The 20,374-nt window shown below is 38.0% G+C and overlaps 1 protein-coding gene across 1 annotated transcript; it reads left to right on the top strand.

The window, feature by feature from the left end:
* Positions 1-110: 110 nt before the first annotated feature.
* Positions 111-19,310, top strand: tm7sf3 (transmembrane 7 superfamily member 3). The gene is made up of 12 exons (XM_007895390.2): positions 111-636; positions 4,984-5,138; positions 5,623-5,770; positions 9,391-9,511; positions 10,117-10,282; positions 11,074-11,251; positions 12,320-12,406; positions 13,222-13,302; positions 14,326-14,478; positions 15,569-15,666; positions 15,829-15,991; positions 17,601-19,310. Exons 1-12 carry the CDS (start codon positions 507-509, stop codon positions 17,861-17,863), a joined length of 1,743 nt encoding a protein of 580 aa, XP_007893581.1. The 5' UTR covers positions 111-506; the 3' UTR covers positions 17,864-19,310.
* The last annotated feature ends 1,064 nt before the right edge of the window (positions 19,311-20,374 follow it).

Raw genomic sequence — 20,374 nt, 5'->3', positions numbered from 1 at the left:
TCATACAGCTGGGGCTCATAATATTGTGCAGCCAGCAGCTGAAAGCAATATAATAGCAACTTCCACTTTAAAGCTGGCAATCACTTTCAGAGATTGGATAGCTTGTCTTGTGACATTTTTTTCAAGTCGTGCTTTGGTACAAATTCCGAAACACGATGCACCTTGCCCATAAAATCCCCAAAAAGTTTTGGGTGCGTGCTATATTTTTTTTCTTGAGAGGAGGGGCAGGAGGCTGGATCTTGTGTTGTGTTTAATAGGATAGCAGCTGTGGTGATGCATCATCTCCGATTTATCTGTGGGGTAAACCAGAGGAAGTTAGGCTTGTTAACGAAGGGAGAAAGACGAGAGAGAGAGAAGCATAGAGGAGAAGAGTCTGTGCAAACAGAAAGAGAACTGCTCGCAACATGTGGCAACAAACACTGAGCACATTTTCGACTCGATTCACCTAAAGGGTGAGCAACAGCCTGGAGGGTGGCCTTGGAGAGAACTGGACGTTACCTAAAGAGATGGGTTCAGTCGACATAAGAGCAAAGGAGGTGGTGGACCTGGGGAACATTGATGTCTCCTCCACCTGGCATCACTTTATGCTGCTGTTCGCTCTTCTTCTGGGGCAGGGGGTCACCTACACTCACTCAGGTGCGTTAATTGTCCTCAATAGCCCACAACCCCAAAAGGTGCGTGTTTGGCACATCAGCAAGACGCCACTAAGTTTATTTTCTTTCATTTAAAAGTTGATATTAAGTTGATTAAAAGTGGTAAGAATTGGTAGTATTTTTAAAAAAAAATGTGCACTGCAGTGTTACGGCTTATACAGGTGAAGTTGGGCTTTAAATTCTGCTTCTGTTGCTTTATTTTTAATGCTTTATTATTATTTATTATTAATATACACTACTGGCCAGGAACATGACCTGTCTGGTATTACAGTTGTGCGTGCGAATCGAGGAACTAGATTAAATGAGATTCACTTGTAAATTGGAGTTGGATCAAGTCAGACAAATTCTGTAAACTTGTTTGAGAGTACTACTGAAGGTTGGATTGTTTGTTACCATTTCACAAGCAGAAGTTGTATGTTTCATGTACAAACCCAACCCCCCAAAAAAAACCACATCTTTAGTTCTATAGGGTAACAAAAGTCAAAGCAGAATTCTGGTATCCAGCCAAATGGAATATATGACTGAAAGTGAGAATTCCAGGTTGACACCGTTTAAATTCCTATTATATGGAGCGGAACTAAAAAAAAAGGTTTTGAACTGTTTAAAAAAACTACAAGGGGAACTGCAGATTAGAACTCCCCAACACCACAGCAATGTTCATGTGGAACTGATTGCTGACCCAAGTTATAATAATAATAATCCTTGCATTTAATATAGTGCCTTTCATGTCTTCCAGACATCTCAAAGCGCTGCACAGAATATACTGTAAAGTGAATTGACTGTATGTTTGTGGGCGAATTTTGTTGAGAATGTTGAATTGATATAAAATGCATCTTATCTTGATCAAGATCAGGTGGATGTCAAGATTTAATAGCACGAGTTGACTAGAGGCTTATTCACCATTGCCTTCCTCTCTGGGGAGGGTACTACTGCAGTTGTTTGCTTACATAATAGTTGTCTGCACTTCGGAGTTTCGTAATTTTTTTGGAAGAAGTGCTTTGAGTTGTGACATTGTATTCCTGTGCATCAAATGAGAGGTTCCGCTTGTCAAGATTGGATTTTAAGTTCAATGCTATTGATTATTTGCTTTCCATTAAGTTGGATTTTTTTTTTGTTTTGAGAAGGTGATTTTTATGGGAGTTTCCATTTCGCCTCTTGTGAAGTGACCTATAATAAATGTGCACCAATCCCATACTTGACTTGATCCTAACCAGTTCTGACTTGATCCTAACCAGTTCTAACTTGATCCAAATGCTCTGAAGTATGAACTACTAGAATTCTGAATTTTTCAGTTCATTTTGCTTTAGATAATAATAGTCCAGCAGCTCAGTGGTCAAGAGTACTCGCCTCGCAAGCAAGACACCTGGGTTTGATTCCCGCAGGGCGCAACCTTGTGCAAGTTTCCTTACTCCACACGCTTGATAATAAGCCCTCAAGAAAAAAATAATAATTTGGACTCTAAATCCACAGTTGTTTGCGGGACACTGCTGTGCGCAATTGGCTACCGTGATACGCCCACAAATATGCAGTCAATTCACTTTACAGTGTATTCTGTGAAGCGCTTCGAGACGTCGAGAAGACGTGAGAAGCGCTATATCAAATGCAAGGATTATTATTGTTTATCGTTAGACTAATGATAACCTCTATTCTGCAATTGCTTTCAAAAAGTGAGAGCTGAAGCATTCGCCAGTTCCAGAACAACTTTTATATAAAACAATGTCTCGAAAGTCTTTCACAAAATGTAACTTGCAGTGAAGCAGATATTAAGTGGACACATGTGACTGCGAGTTTGTGCCAGCAACATTCCACCAAAAATGAAACAAATTACATCTTGCTTTCCGTGAAATTGGATGGGGAAGGATATTAATCAGGAGAAACTGTCTAAATAGCAAGTGAACTTCCTTATTTTTGGAGTCTCTAAATTGATCGGAACATTTTAAAGATGCTGGTCAAATGTTAGCACCTCAGAGCTTCAAGAAAATAGTGAGAGCAACTGATGCGTAAGGTTATGATACTATATACCTAAATTGTTCGTGAGACTGTTTTACATCTTGGTAAGATTAGAGATAATATAAGGTAGAGCTGCAGTCCTTCTATCATTGCTACGATCATCAAACATTGTGTAGTGGTAGTGTAAAATGCTAATGTGTTTTATGCTAACTGTTACTAATGCTTGACTTAATCCATCCTTGTGTATAATTTTTAAAAACTTTTCATTCTTAATATTAGAGAATCTGTGGATGTCAAGAAACTCACTTGGGGAAGTAAACCATTATCAAAAATCTAATCAACTCAGACTATTTTATTTTCTGTATCTGACACTTATTGTATCCTGTATTTTTTAAAAAAGAAATGCTGCTTTCTCCATTTCAGTTATAGGTGTCATCCAATTACTGTGTTCACTAGCATTAACATATGGAAATAAACTGATTAGCTCTGGGTTGGTTTTGATAAGTCTCAATTTAATGTAAGAAGCAGTATTGGGCAGATTCAGGCTCATGTATACTGTATATGAATTGGGTTTTAATATGGTCATATTATCATGCTGTATTATACAAAATATCTTTAAACCTGTTTAGACCATCAGAAATATTGAATTAGAATTAACTTCTTTAAAGGAATTTTAAGTGCAATATGGTTGTCTATACTGATCTATAAATCTATAATAGTTAGGGATTTCTATTACTGGTTTTGAAGAATTCTAAGCATGTATCAGAGAGAATTGAAAAGTACGCTTTTGTCTGTCTTGTTATATCATGTGACATTTTTTGGCTATAATCATGGAATGTAATCAGCTGCTTCATACGATCATGAGACAAAATTAGTTTTCAAATAAGGAAGCCTCTGTTAAGAGTGCAGACTTTGGGACAGAGTATTGAAGATGCTGTAAAATCTGATCATGTGTGAATTTGTAATGAGCTGTTTTGCCCCTGGCAATGTTGAGCTATAAATGTAATCACAAGGTTTCTTTGACTTTAAAATCAATCTTTAGACTTCAAACATAGATTTTGTTCTGCAAATGTGCCTGCATTATCTCTCCCCCCCCCCCCACTCCGCCGCCGCCACACCCACCCACCTTGACAAGGTAAAAGGTTTTAGCTGGTTAACCTCCAACAGTACCACAAAGGGCTTGTCTCTTGCAAACCTATTCCTTAATCTGCTAAAGCGCATAGTTTACCAATGAGAGCACTATTTGGCAGGATTCCTGATGCTTGCCCGCTTGAACAGGAGCTGGATGAGAATTTTATATTCCCATCACACGAGGATCAGGGTAAGTTGATGGTGGGGAGAGAGTGTGTACTCCATACAAAGCAATCTATATGTGGAATTCCCAGTAGTTCTCAGAAGTGGAGTCCTGTAGCTCAGTGGTTAGAGCACTCGCCTCGCAAGCGAGAGACCTGGGTTTGATTCCCGGGAGGGTGAAACCTTGGGCAAGTTTCCTTACTCCACACGCCTGATAATAATCCCTCAAGAAAAAAACAATAATAAATTGGTCACTTCAATCCACAACTGTTTGTGGGACACTGCTGTGCGCAATTGCCTGCTCTGTTTCGCTCACAAATATACAGTTAATTCACTTTACAGTATGTTCTGTGAAGCACTTTAAGACGTCTAGAAGACGTGCAGAGTTTTATATCAAAATGCATGGATTATTTTATTATTATTGTTTGATTTGGAGACTTCTGTGCAAATTAGTGATTGATTTCTGTGTGTCAGTTGTCTGTCTGATCAAACCTACTGTCAATTGAGAATGTGATTTCCTTTTAGAAAGTGTGTGGGTTGATCAGGCAGGGTCTGTCCTTCTGAAGTCATGTTGGTTATTTTTATTCAGATGCTCTTCAATTTGTATTGATTTTTGGTTTCTTCAGTGTTCCAGTTTTTTAGGGCTAGTTAATAGCAGGCCCGGGTATTCAGGTCAGGCTAATAAACCCTTTTGGCTGTCGAAACTTCACCTGTTTCATTAATTCCTTCAAAATAGAAAGTCAGTGCTTTAAGTTTCTCACTCTGTCTATTAACAGTATACTGGGTTATAGCTCATGCATTCCCCACAGTATCGTCACAATATGGTTGACGGGACATTTACTCGTGGTTACATTGTTGGGTTGGAAAAAGGTTCAGTAATCACTGGGAATTTTTTTCTGAAACATTTGCGGAAAGCCCATCCATGTTTTCTGTATTTTCCAGTTGTCTTTGCTTTTTTTAAATTTAGTTTTTACCTGTTTCTGTATATGATATGTGCTCAGCTCAATGAAACTCTTCACTATCATGTGGTTGTACATCAGTGAAATGTAGATGTGCAGCAGCTATTTACTGTGATTCTCTTTCACAGGTCTAATTGAATTTTCGCTTGGAAAATTTCAAGAAATATACTTAATCAAGAATGTATCCTTTGAAGCCATTTTACAGAATATTCCAGAAAACGTAACGTACATCATCTTTCAAGTGCACACACAACATACCAATACAACTATTTCCTTTAATAAGGTATGTCATATTTTGTAATAATCCAGGATTTTTCTAAAATGTTACCACTTGTTACAGTTGAACATTACACTTGTTATGTCTACTGATCAACAACAGCTACTGGCTGTCACATTACTATCTATGTCAAGATCTAATGATAGTAATTGCAGGCAACATTAAAGTGCAAATCTCTGTTCACAAAATGATTCTAGTGTTGAGTTGATGTATCCTGCATTTGGAAAATAAATTGGACTGAACTAGGTGAAAAAACATGTCCAATATTTGGTTCACTAGACGAGCATTCAATAAATGTATTTATTGAAGAAAACGATAATCAGATCTATGTGAATTATCAATAGATTTATTTAATATGTTTTTTTAAAACCTAGTGTCTTGAAAACCCAGGCTTAAATCTTAAACTGTCTGACTATAAAGTTGCTTTGTTATCCTAATTAAATCCTGATGTTTACTTTTTTAAAAAATAAGATTTGTTTCATGTTTTCAGATTTCTACAAGAGAAACGTCAAAAACTGGTGAAGACACTGGCTTGCTCCTCAGGTTGAAGCCTAAACAAAGCACATCAGTGTTGTATGTAGATTCATTCAATCAAAGTGTCTCTGCATCTGCTGCCATTCTGCCTTATAACGAGAAAGGTTAGACTTGACTGTCACATAGTCCTAGCAAAGCTCATTTATAAACGTGGTTGTTTTTCTTTCGGCCAACTTTCCAGTGATATTGTGGTGCAACTTGTGAGAATTCTATCTGTGTATATTACAGTCAAAGCTGTCTTCAACAATTGCTCAGGGGATTAAGGCCATTGTAGCCTTTATATAAAGGTGTAATCTGAGTAAGGGTTCATTGGTGGTGTGTAGAATTTCTAAGTGTACAGAAAAATATAGTGCATGTACAACAACAAGATTACATTTGTATAAGCGCCTTTCACGTCAGGAGGACATCCCAAGGCGCTGGACAGTGTACAGTATTTTAGACCCATGAATTGAAATTAATTTTGTATAAATTAAAGATTACAAATATTTACAGATCATTCAATTACAATCACAAGTTGTCGGGTCCGAAACACTGACTGTCCAGCACCTTGGGACATCCTCCCGACGTGAAAGGCGCTATACAAATGCAATTTTGTTGTTGTTTGCTGGAGAAGTCCACGTGGTCTTCTGGTGGTCGCTGGCTATTTTCTGACTGTTTCCCAGAAAGCTTCGCCTCAGAAAAGGGTGTTGGTACAAAGGCACAAGGTGTAAAAGGACTAACAAAGTTCGGCCTCTTGTTGTGCTTTATATGGGTGGTTCCTGAAAAGAGGTGGTTTATTATTCCAAATCTGTCTGGGCTGTTCCAGGCTGGGTGCTAACAGTGAGTGGTTACTGAATGGAGGTGGTTGCTTGAACGGGTTGAATTAATAATCCCTGTAATGGATAATAAGTGTCTTATCACATCACAACATCTTAAAGCATTTCAGTTTTTTCTGTAATGTGTGGTGACTGTGTATTTATAACAAACACTGCATAAAGCAATGTGACATGTGGAGGCAGGAAACAAATGACCAATATTTTATGTGGGGGTTTATTGGCCAGGACATAAGAAGAAAATCTCTTCTCTTTTCAAAGAGTGCTATGGAATCTAATACCTGTCTGAGCAGGCAGATGGGCCCTTGGTTTAACATCTAAGAATAGCACATTTGAGAATGCAATGCTTTCTCAGCACTGCATTGGAGTATCAGCTAAACTATAAACTCAAAGTCTCAATCTGTGGTTTCAATCCACAACTTTCTCACCTCCAGGCCCACTGCTGTCCTGATAGACTGTCTGTCGGACATCAAGTCCTGGATGAGGGCAAGTTTCCTACAGTTGAATGTGAACAAGACTGAGGCCCTCCTGATTGCCTCGCGCCAGCGCCTCTGCACCTCAGGCTCTGGCAACATCAACCTCCATGGTTGCACACTACAACTCACCGCCAGTCAGGAACCTCAACTGTCTTTTCTCCCCCACATTCAAGCCATGACCGGCTCTGCCTTCCCTCACCTGCGTAACATCGCCCGATTCCGCCATTACCTCACCCCTCAGGCCGCTGAAACTCTTGTTCACGCCTTCATCACTTCCAGGCTCGACTATGCAAACGCCCTGCTTGTCAGCCTTCCCAACTCCTCCCTCCACAGGCGGCAGATAATCCAGAACTCTGCAGCCCGTGTCCTCTCCCGCACCAAACTCCGTGACACCATCTTCCCCATTCTCGCCCAACTCCACTGGCTCCCTATCCTTCAGAGGATCCAGTTCAAGATCCTGGTCCTCACATACAAAGCCCTCCATGGCCTCGCCCCACCCTACCTCTGCAACCTCCTAACCGCCTACCAACCCGCCCATTCCCTCCACTCAGCCGGCTCTGGCTGCTCCACGTCCCCCGACCCACCCGCCCCACCATTGGCGGGAGAGCCTTCAGCCCCTCCTCCCCCAACCTCTGGAATTCCATCCCCAGTCACTCCGCCTCACCCCCTCCTTAGCCTCCTTCAAGTCCCGCCTCAAGACCCTCCTCTTCGACCATACCTTCGGCTATCCCCGTCCCCCCCCGTCCCCCCCGTCCCCCAGCTCGGGTCAGAAATGCTGTACTCTGTCCAGCGCCTTGGGACATTCTCCCGACGTGAAAAGCGCTATACAAATGTAATCTTGTTGTTTATCTCTGAGGCAAGAGTGGTTGACACTTGATAGAACGCTGCCCCATTGCAACCTGTTTCTTTAAGGTGCGAATTTGATTATGACACAGTTACAGTGTAGACCGCGTTTCCTGTACATGTTGTGCACAGCCTGAGTTCCTTTTCACATATGCCAGATGTCTTTTGTGATGATTTAAGGTCATTTGGTTGCCATGTGTGTTGTTTCCAGCTTTCCTATGAACTCAAGACGAGGGCTGTGAAGTTCAACTTTCTGACCCAAAGGCAAAAGTGGTACCAACCAGATGTAACTTAGTTACTAGATTTAGCTGCTGGAGCCCCTTCATATATTTACATTGATTGAAGTCCAAGAATCCTGGCAACTTTTCACTTACCTTAAGAAATAATTGCCAAATTGCAGGTTTGTGCAACTGGAAATCCAGGCTTGTGATCTCATAACAGTTTGACACTCTGTAGTATAGTTGAATTGTGTTCTTTTTAAAAATTATTGCTTTGGACTTAATTTGAGTATGTAAAATAGAAGCAGATTTTTAGAATGTCTTCTGAGTTTTGTTCCCGAGGTGATTTAAAAACTGTAGATTCCATCACTAGGTGCATTAATATCCTATTAGAACCATGGAGTAGCAAGGGTTCAAAATAGCAGAGGCAATGTGACCATTTTAAACCTCAAAATCCAATATAAAATTGACAGTTGACAGATATCTACTTAAAATGCCTTAATATTTGTTCAACTGTTCAAACGTGCAAATTCTTGTGGCTAGCAACATCGCTGCGAATCGCACTTTGTAAACTGATAATATAAAGGTTGCTAATCTGAGAAAACATAATTCTCATAAATACCAGCCACCACAAAGGTATGATCTCGCCTCATTTTTCAATGCAATAATCTTTAGATATTTCAGGAAGTGGTTATTTTTTTCTAAGCACTCCACCCATCTGTGGAAAAAACATTTAGCTCTGCTATTGGCCTACATAGGTAAGACTGTGGTGATTCAGATTCCCAGAAATCAGCCTAAATGTTCAACGGATGACTTGATTTTTCCACGCAGGATAGTGTCAAGCGCTCTGAGATGCTACCCTGTATGGAGGGCTGTATATAAGTGCAAGTTGTTGTTGTTGTTCATTTTAAGATTCAGTTGTTCAGTGATTTAATTCTACAGTGGCACATTGGAACCAGCTTTTCCGTAACCATGCTTCAACCCTAAAATGTTCTCTCTTGTGATGCAATTCACTTTTTTGATTTTTAAATAATCAATTCTCCCAACACTGAAACAATTCAATTTAGTTCAAGTCAGTGGCATATCCCAGGCTTTGAGTCAAAGCCTCTCTTTTTCTTCCATCTAGATAAGCAAAGGGAGCAGACTATCCAAAATAGCAACATAATGGAACATGCTGTATAGACAGAGCTGTAGGACCTTTCTGTGTATACATGTAAACAGTCCCTACACTTGAAAGTAATTACTGTAAAGTACTTTGAGGTGTTTTGATTTAAGGATTATAAAATGTAATTTTGTTTGAAACACAACTTCTGTAACTGATCTATAATTGAGGGTTTGCTGTTGGATTCATTTGTTGTTAACATTTCTTTGGCAGATCCGGTACCTGGTGGATGTAATCTGGGATTTGACTTGACTCACGATCCAAACCTGTATCTGCAATATAATCTATATGAAGCAATATTGAAGTTTGTACCAGCTAATCTTGGTTATCCCAGGTACAATAGTCCTTTTTTTTGTGACAATCTAAAAATTCAGTTTTGCTTTTGTTTTAACGTACTTTTTTAAAAAAAGCCCCTATAATTGCTGCCACTTCTTCATTTGGTGCTTCAGTAAAATCAAAAGTGATTGTTTTAAGCTTTTGAAGTGATTTGAAATGGAACGAGGTGTGAGGAAGTCTGAAATGCGTGAGAACAGTGAACTGCATGAGAATCCTCCTGCCCACAACTTGGAGGTATTTCCCAAACCATTGAGAGGTGGTTTTACCAGTTGGTAGTGTGGAACTTGAACAGGATCCGCTTACCTCTGCCGACACATCAAGGTGGATACCGTGGATATACGAGGCGTAATCACCTTTGAAGGATCTGGTGTAGGTGTTGGAAGAATTCAAAATAACAGCATATTGGCTTTTTGCAGACCTTTGGTCCTTCTAATGTGACATGAGGACAGGAGGTCCTTCATCATCTTATCTATAGGAGGATAGAAGCATTTAGTCCTTGGCCTGTGTGAAGGGCACTATATAAATACAAGTTGTTGAGGCTATTTGATTGTTGTCTCTATCCAGACATTTTAAAGGTAATTTATAATGTTTTCTGTATTACAGGGGAATATCTACACCCTCCTGTGATTTTGATTCCGGTCAAAACTACAGACTAAGATACGATATCTATCAGTATTTCATGCCAGAGAATAACCTTCGTGAAGATGTTATCTATACCTTGCTTCCGAAGATGGCCCATGTACAGCAAATAGAAGAAGATGGCATTTGGGTACGTCCGTAAATATTTTTTGGGAAAGGAAGTGAAATTGGACAACTGAAAACTTACCACTCATAATCAGACTCAGCACAACGTCCTGTTCTCAGGAAATGCAGCTAATTAGAAAGGGTGCAAAGCTTTAATCTTTCTTACTCTTGCACTCTATTTGTTCTCATTTCCCTCTCCCTCCCCCACCCACTTAATTAATGCATAAATCCAACTGTGCTCTGGAAGCTAGGTTTTCTTCAATTCTTAAAAAAACTGTTTTTTAATTAAGAAATGTTGACAATTCTGCTCAATCTTTAAGGCAAATGGAATTATAGCCTAAACACCAAATTACATTTTGGGCTTCATATTTTTGCAATCTCATAGATGTTCTTAACAAAAAGTCTTTATCTGCCTTCAACAAAGCGTGGGGTAATCTCAAGTGATATCTGTTCTATAGACTTTGCATGTACAATATAAGACAGGGCTGGGAGGAAATGGTTGTAATTGTAACAAAAGTAACCTAAAGCTGGGATGCTATGTTGGTTTAAGAAATTCAACATTAATAGTGTTGAGAAATTGAGCTCCTGGCAATATAAAGTACAGTGATGATTTACCCTTTACTTGGAAAAAATCATATTTTTTTCTTTTATACTTGGAGCTAAATATTTAAATATCTATTTGACCTATTTTAAAATAAAGGTAAAATTTGGCAAATTATTTCTTCTAGGCATATAGTTGATGCACTTCAAGCTGAGGTTGAGGAAGAAGAAACCATTATGACTTTGATGTTTTCCTGTTTGTTTTTCTGTTTTTAGTTGCTAAGTTTGAGTTCACAAGATAAGAAGAGTGTGACCTTATCTTCTATCCCAGGCCAAGGGGTGATTTATAACATTATTGTCAGGGATCTAATACTAAACACATCTGCACCTTATATACCAGTTCATACGTATGCCTGCAGCTTCACAGCAAAAATGGACAATTGCTATACTCTAAGTAAGTATTGACTTAGGAATTTAATTAATATTTGAATGTGTGTGTCTAACCATGTTAAATGTTAAATGTTAAATTGATACATGATCATGATAAAATTTGTGGTATTTTCTTTGTATTTGCCTGTGGCTTTAAAAGCATCCGCTAGCTTTTTCATTGCACTTCATTCCCATCCGCAAAGCTAACATTTTCTTCAAAATAAAAATATCATGCTCAGACTTCATGCACTCATTTGGCCCAATAATGGGATGACCAAACATAAGCCATTATACAATTTATAGAATTATAGTTTGAATCTAAAAAAGTTTACTGGAAGGCCACAGAGCCACAAGAGCAATTATGGATAATCTACAGATAATTTGGCATAACACAAAATTGGCTACAGTGCTAACTGAACAATTATACCAGTTGTGTTGTTACTGTAGTACTAAAAAGCCTCATCATAACTTGTTAGAGATCCCATAAAATCCCAACCAGTATTATAGCTGTGCAATCATTAATTGGTACTAATGCACTTTCTGTGCATGTATACAGAAAGCTGGCTCAGTTATTTTGGTAAGTGAATGTCGAGGTACACACCTCAATTATGCTGTAAGCGAACTCACATTATTAAGAAAAAAAAGAAAAACTGTGTGTGTAAGGAGCATTTTTCCCTCTATATTGAAGTGTGATGCAACTAACTTACTGTGTTGACTTTTCGCTAGATATCCTTTATAGTCCTCTTTAGTTGTGTTGTTTAATAATATGCACTGGCAATTGTTCTTAAAGCAATTTTTTGTGTGAATTTAACAATTCTTATCTCACTGTTTTTCAAAGCCTAGTTTGATTGCATCTGCCCACACGTTGCCCTTTAGGTGTTAACTGAATTGGTTTTGCAAGCGTCTCTAGACAAAATTTATAGCGTTCTTGCTTAAGTCTTTGGAGTTAAAATGTAAATGCTGTGGTTAAAGCTGGTGCATTTTGTATTAAGGCCAGCAATGGTTAAATTACTCACTTCCGAGAATTGAATTTCAAAGTTACTAATCATAAATCATGGGTATCTTTAAAATTGAGTTATTTTTCCATTTTCAGAAAGAATATCGACAAGAATACTTTTTGTGTCTGTTGGATTTGCTGGATTATTTATATGCTTCTTTGGGCATAGATTTCTGAAAGTTGGTGAGTGTTTGTCTGTAGTCTACTGTTTTACAGATATAAAACTTCTAGACCTCAGTTTTAACCCATTATTACAATGATCAATCATCAAATAGCAAAAATTGTGAAGGAACAGAACAGTGATTGAGTATCACAGCAGAAATATTGCATGATTGTTGCTTATGGTTATTCTTTCTACATGTCCTTTTGATACAGTAATACCATGCCTTTCCACATTTTCTCACAAATTGCTGCAACTTTTCAACCTGGGGAGTGACTTTTTATATTATAATAATATTCTTTGCATTTGATATAGCGGCTTATCATGTCTTTGAGACATCTCAAAGCGCTTCACAGAATATTACTGCAAAGTGAATTGACTGTATATCTTGTGGGCGAAATACGGCAGCCAATTGCGCACAGCAGTGTCCCACAAACAGTCGTGGATTCAATATTTATGTTAGTGGAATTTGAGACTCTGGTAGTCAAAGTAGTATGCACTTTTTTTTCCAGTGCAGTGAATTATAACATTTATGGTTTTATAACTTTTTAATATTTTTACCCAAAACTTATACAGATCTAATACAGCCACTCATTTTTGGTTCTCTATATAAAAGTTGTGTTTACTCAATTCCAGCTAAAGATTTCCTCTCTATAGAGGTTTCTATCGAAGCAAACGTGAGTTGTAATCATTTTTTTAAATCGCAAAAGGTGTGCAGAATTGCAGATTTAAAGTATAAATTAAGTTTAAAATGTCTTTCGAGTTGTGGAGCATAACAGACACGAATAATCTTTTGCTTTTGTATTATTCAGTGCTAAGTAAATGTGTCTGTTTTCAGAATTATTCTTCATTGGATTCATCTTGTCAAGCTTTTTGTTCTTTGTTTTGATTACAAGGACAACATCCTTGGATTATGATAGTAAGTGAACTTTTTCATGAATAAGACATTAGCATTGAGTTGAGGAATGATGGTCTTTCATTCAGTTCAAAGTACAAATTAAGGTTTAAAATTTAAGATTTAAAATCTAAAATTATATGAAGTTTGTGCATAACCAGTTGAAGACTTTCAAGCCATCTTGAACGGCTTTAAATCTAATAAACCCATTTTTATTAGAGGCACTTACAATGGCTGAGATACTAATTGGTAAACGTAGGAGAAAATGGGTTTAGTTGATCACTATACTATTTGTGTACCAAAATACAAAACACAATGTGTGAATAGAACTATATAATGCTGCCTTCAGTACTGCAATTCAGCTATTTGCCACTGCATGGGACTATTAATTGGGTTAGGTAATGTAGCTTTAATCCCATAAAGGATTTGACTATAGCTTCATTTACATTTGCAGTGTGCACTTTTTAGTTACCATTGTTCCAATGTCTTACTTTCACTCTCGGGATTTTTTGTTTTATAACTTTGTTTCACATTTCATCTAACTTTGGTGTCTGAGATACTGGTCTTCTGTACCCACTATATCACTCTATAAACAACCTATTCCATAAAGAACACCTAGAGAATGTGTAGAGAGGAAAGCTTTTGTCATTGCGCTAAACCGGGGATAAACACTCGTTCTGAATGAAAGCATGCAAGGAGAAGGGAATAGAGGGGATTAGGATGGGTGGAGGTTCACATGGAGTATAAACACTGGTATGGACTATTTGGGCCAAATAGCCTGTTTTGATGTCTGTTTCAGTGCTGCACATTCTATCTAATTGTATGAAAGAGCAGTGTCTTGGCTCACTGATTCCATGGGGATGGTAATTTAAAGTCTGATGCTTCATCCATTAGGCATTGGAAATCTCAAATTCCTGTACTGTGTACTTGAGGCACAGATGTGTGTGTGTGTGTGTGTGTGTTTTCTTGGTCAAAGCACTTTTTAAAGTCTGCGTGTGGATGTCTTTGAAATTGCAATCTTGCTCATCAAAGTCCTTCCTGTTTCAGTCCGTTTGGGCCTGGCAGCACTTGTAGGGTTTGTTGGTGGCAGCCTGTTGCTGACGTGTTGGTGGAGATCTGGATCAGTTGTCTTCTGTATGGCACTGGTGGGATTAGTGTTTGGATTTCTATGTTCATCTTTGTTCTTCTTTACACCGTTCGGTGAGTATTGAAGGAAACGTGTGCTTGACTCATCGCGGTCTCTCTTGGAATTTCCATGTCCTTTTCCTATGACTAGTTTTATATGAAGAATCATAGAATCTTTTGCAATACAGAAAGCATTTTGATCTCATCATGTCTGTGCTTGTGTCGTCTACAAAGGAATGATCGACTTCATTCTCCTATTTTTTCACACCTTTATTGAAGTATTTATTTCCAATTTCCTTAAATACTATAGATTTATTTTAACAGTTATTTATTATATATATATATTCAGACTTTCTTGTTACTGACTATCATAGAATTATACAGCACAGAAGGAGGCCATTTGGCCCATCGTGTCTGTGCTGGCTCATTGAACAGAGCTTCCAAATCAATCCCACTCCCCTGCTCTCTCTCCGCAGCCCTGCAAACTTGTCCTCCCCAAATTATTATCTAGTAAATGTTCATTCTCTTCCTCCATCACCCTTTCTTCCATTTTTATCCTCATTCATAATTTTGAAAAGCTTAGATGCTTTCCTGGTATTACTCTCCAGTTAAAAAAAAGTCCCAAACTGTTCATAATTCTCTTTCTCTCTCAAAACAAACTTTTCTTCCCAGATATTATCCCACTGGACCCTCTCCATGTTCACCTTTCTATATAATGAGGGGGGGAACCCCAAACTGCAACCAATTTTCCATATTTAAGTCTAACATACACTGTTGTCACTATTTATGCTAAATATGATTATTTATAGATCCGCTCGTTATTTCTGTAAGATGGCAAAAGGTAGGCAGTTTTTTTGTACTGCCAACACTCTGTTGCTTCATTCCCCCCTCACTCAAGAATTCAGCTGATTATGATGCAATTCTTTATGGTGTGAATTTGGTTATAACTCTGTTGTGATATGGGCTGTGTCACTGTGCACGCATGCAATAGGCCTTTTTTGTTTCCTGCATATGCTCACTCTTCACAAACTTTCTTTCTTGGGAAGAAAAGAAGCAGCTTTTGCTTCCTTCGCGAATTAGCAATAAAATGCTATCCACATTGTTGTGGTTTAACCGGTATAGAAATCAGTATTTGTATAATAACTTAAGTAATTGTCTGTTCCAGGATATTTGAAGATTTTTCATGTTGATTCTATCTTCTGGGTGATATTCCTATGTGTGGTTCTTCTTGTACCTCTGCCTTTCATTAAATATCCAAGAGCAGTAAGTATCTTGTTATATTGATGATGATGATGTAAGCAAGTCAGTTTGAATGAAAAGATTAAAGGACCTTAGGCCTTTAAATGAAATGCTCAAATTTGGTGACTTAAGTTTCATTAAGTTGCTCTGTAAATTTCATTTGCCTTATTATTTTTTGTGAATCAGCTGAACATAACAACCTGTGGATTTGTTGGCTCCTACGCTGTTATTTTAGCCATCAACAGTTTTGTTTACACCAGTCTCGCCTATATCACACTGAATATTATCAAGCGGGCATTGAATGATAATTTCAACACAGCCTATACTAATGTACCCTTCCAGATGCTTGGTAAGTATGAAATGCATAATATGTAATGCAACCATGGAATTTTCTAAAATTGCAAAGAACTTAATAATAATAATAAATCTTGCATTTGATATAGTGCCTTATCATGTCTTTGAGACGTCAAAGGGTTTCACAGGGTACACTGTAAAGTGTAGTGACTGTATTTTGTGCACGAAATGCAGCAGCCAGTTGCGCACAGTGACATCCCACATTCAGTCATGGATTGAGTGACCCCTTTTTTTTGGAAGGGATTATTACCCCCGGAAAGCGATCCGCCAATCGACTAACAAGCAACTTAATGTCTAGAAATCACAAGGTCTGAGAAGCAGTTGAGGGATTTGTCTATATTCAGTTAACTGTTTTGCTGTCTGCAGCTTCCCAGATAATGAATAAATAGTCATAAAAATATATTTGAATGTTGAACATGAAAGTAGATTGTACAGGGCAGCAATTCATATGTACATATTATTTTGGCTATTGGATAATCATTAAAATTTGCTAAAAGCTTTTCGGGACGTCCTCCTGATATGAAAGGCACTATACAAATGTAATTCGTTGTTTTAACGATCAAGCTCATTCTAGAAATGCAGGCCTTACAATTCATTTCAGTTCTGCTCTTTCAGTCAATTGTGATTGTTTGCAGTAATCCAATTCATTAATGACCAAGGTCAGGAATTATGTGTAAAGAGAACAAGAAAATTCTGATCCCATGCTTACAAGAACTTAATTATAATAAACTAAATGTCTTGGCAGTAGTGTTAGTTAAACGTGAATGGTAATAATAATAATAATCCTTGCATTTGATAGAGCGCCTTATCATGTCTTCGGGACGTCTCAAAGCGCTTCACAGAATATACTGTAAAATGTAGTGACTGTGTATTCTGTGGGACAAAACATTAACAAGTATACAGTCTTAGGGGAATGTCTAGACATGACTCCTTTAAGCACTTCACAGTATAAACGCAACCAGCTGAGCCAAAGAATATATTCTCTCCTCTCTCCAGAGCTGGCAAATATCTGCATGACATTCTGAACACAGCTGAATGGCCAAGACATTTTCAATTGAGTGCCAACTGAGTTCACAGTGATAGTTTCCCTCTGTTGAGATGAAGTTGCGAACAGTACAAGACTCCGGGACACCAAATAATTAAATTCTTTTGTTCCTGGTTTTCTTGGAATCCATAACATTTGTCAGGCGTAGAATTCAGAGCAGCATTACTGTGGAATTCCTCCCTGCTCACTGCTCATTCTGTTGGCCCTCTGTTATGCCAGACACAGCTCCTTGGCATTTGTTGACACTGATGCAGACCCATTGGCCATGCATTCTTCTTCCACAAGCTAACCTTATTGTCCCCTCCTGAGACAGCTAGAATATTCCCGGTGATGGACCTGCTAACGTGCTACACTACATCACTGAACTTGTCATTTTGGCATTGCAATTGCCCATCTTGTAAGCCATTTCATTTCAGTGGTCTAAGTGCAGAAAGACTTCAAATAGTTATTAATGTGACTTGTCAAGTGCAGATTTGGTTTGCGAAAAAGGATTTGCAGCTAATCTGATTGGGTTATGTAGTAAATTACAAGTTTATGTTTTTCTCCCCTTTTTTTACAGACTATATTATGCTAACTGTATGGGTTGTCTTGTTCGTAAGTGGTATAGTGCTCCAATTTCACAGAGAAAGAAACCAACCTTTGTTCCCATCAAATCCATATGAAACCTGGAAGCGTGACCGAGAGCGCAGACAGACCAACATTCTTGACCCAAGCCACCATATTCCACCACTGAAAGAACGAATGAAAAGCTCCATGACACTTCTTACACAGGTCTTTACAAAGGAGCCATCAGCAGGTGAAAGCACACCATTGCTCTTATAAGATCTGCATTGATTTGGTACATGAAGAAGTGGCATACTTATTTTTCTGTATGCAAACAATACCTTTAGATAACCATATTTGTGCATTTACACGGAGTGATATTCTGATATGCTGGTTTATCAAGTTGCACAAAAAATATTTATTTACATTCAGATTGTGTTAATGGTCTATCAGTGCCTTAAGGGATTGGAAATCAGTGCTTTATTTTCACTACCAGATCCCACTATTCAGTTGGACTCCAGTTTATTGGCTACTCAATGGATAATTAATCTGCAATTAACTCTGCATTCTAAGATGTTTACATTTAAAATCCTTGTAGTCCCGATGGCCGTTGTGTAGGAATGCACAGGATGTAATCTAATTCACTGTTAGTTCTATCTCTTATGGTAGGTCAAACACATTTCTCTTCATACTATAGTGATGGTGCCATATCTTGAGAAACTCTGTATGAAAGAAAATTTCCATTTAAAGCATTAATGTTTGGACCACATTGTAGTTTCATTACTGAATAGTGACAAATGCAGTTATATTAAGTTTTACCAATCTTTAAAACTATTTTGAAGGCTTTCAAATGATGCACTGTATTTAAATACCTCAACAAGTTGTAGAACAATGTTACATTTTCTGATCCAGAAATTAAATGCAATTTATTTACAAAAGTTTTTAAAAAAAAAACTTGAATATTCTTGCCTTTTAATAGTTCATCAATCCACAATATTAACAAAGTTTGTACTCTCAAACACTTTAGAACAAATCAATGGGTAATTTGAAAGGGGGTGGGGGGGAGGGGTGCGGTTAGAGTGATTTCATTTCTAGAGCTACTGTATCTTCAGTCCAGGCTGGCCTATCCTGGTGTTATAGCGACTCATTTTTTAAACCGTTAAGATTCTGAAGCCATATGATACAGTTCTGAAGGATAAAGACTCCTTTTTGTTTCTACTGTATTGAACTAGTCCATATGGGATATGTGAGGAGTGGAGAAAAATGTGGACTGACCCAATTTTAATTTTTAAAACCTCATCCTTTCTCTCCTTGTCTTAAGCCCCCCGCCACCCCACACCCACCACCACAGTCTATTCAACATCTTAAATGTAGTCCCACCTTTCCCAAATCTCTAGTGTAATTTATGAATGAAGCGCCATTTACCGCCATTTTAAGATTCATAGTGAATGTCGTTCTGAAATCTGGTGCGTTGCATTTGAAACTACAAAGGAATTGTGAAATGAATGTTTGCTAAACGCTTCTATTGTGTTCCCACCTTGCTTACTGCCTACATCCACTCTCTGAATCTAATACTGGCACTTTATTAAGAGAATGAGGAAAATAATCTGCTGTAGATCTGTTACAAATATCCCATGATTGAGAAATGATTGTAATATGAATAAATGAAGCAATCTTGCATTATGTGTATATTTTATATTGAAGATGTAAATAAAAAAAAATTCCAGTGCAATTGAATGGTGCTTGTTTGGATTGCTTTGATATTGACGATATCACAATGGTGTTTTGAAAATCTTAATTGTCCCACTATTCTCCACATACTGAGCTAACAGATAGGTTTAAGTAACTTCTATAGGTGCAGGGAAGACTTCATTGAATAAGTTAAATGTTGTTAGTACAGATTAGTCTGAGCTTGATTGTTTTTGTGCCTATGTACTCTGTGTAGGCCATGGAATAAACTCCGGAGCACATCCAGATGTGCAGTAAGTGAGAAAGGGGCTGCTGAGAGGTCAATTGTATTGAATGTTTATGAAATATAATGGAGTCGACATTTAAAAATATTGCAAGGGATGGACTGAAGTGTTTTTGTTGATGGGGAGGGGGCTTTAAAACAACATGTTAAGAAAAAAAACACATGCTGTTGTTGGGAGGGAGCAAATCAATACATAAGTTTATAATGCTGAAATATTACACTGGGTTTGAATATTCATAAATTAGAACTTGATGAAGTGTGCCCCAGGAATTAAGTGGGGTGAGCTATGGCTGAAAACCTCTTGTGGCTCATTGAATAGGTAGTACTGAGGATTGCTTAACAACTAATGTCACAATGGGCAATCATTACAAAAACAAATGAACTGCTAAAGAAACTGATCCATAGCAGTACATTCTCTGCTGTATATAGCAGTTATTGGAATACATTTATTTGTTGATATGTTGGCCAGACATCGGGAGAAACTCCCTTCTCTTTGAATAGAGCCATGGGAACTTTAACATCCACCTGAACAGGCTGACTGATCATTGGTTTAATTTCTCCTTCTACATTACAACACCCCTCCCCCCAGCACTGTATTTGAATGTCAGCTTAAACCATGTGAGATCAAGTCCTGACGTGGGATTTGATCCCACAACCTTCCGACTCGGAGGTGAGAGTACTACCAATGAATCAAGCTGACACACAAGTGCTCTTGAAGTAGGATAACTTGGACATAATCAAAAAAGCTTGCAGCTTTGCCTATAAAATAGTTGCTAGGCTTCAGTGTATTCCTATGAAGCACTTTGAGATGATTTTTA

Source organism: Callorhinchus milii, unplaced genomic scaffold (genome assembly GCF_018977255.1).
Source record: "Callorhinchus milii isolate IMCB2004 unplaced genomic scaffold, IMCB_Cmil_1.0 Scaffold5, whole genome shotgun sequence".
Lineage (NCBI taxonomy): Eukaryota > Metazoa > Chordata > Chondrichthyes > Chimaeriformes > Callorhinchidae > Callorhinchus > Callorhinchus milii.
This window is presented reverse-complemented; position numbering and strand designations above follow the sequence as displayed.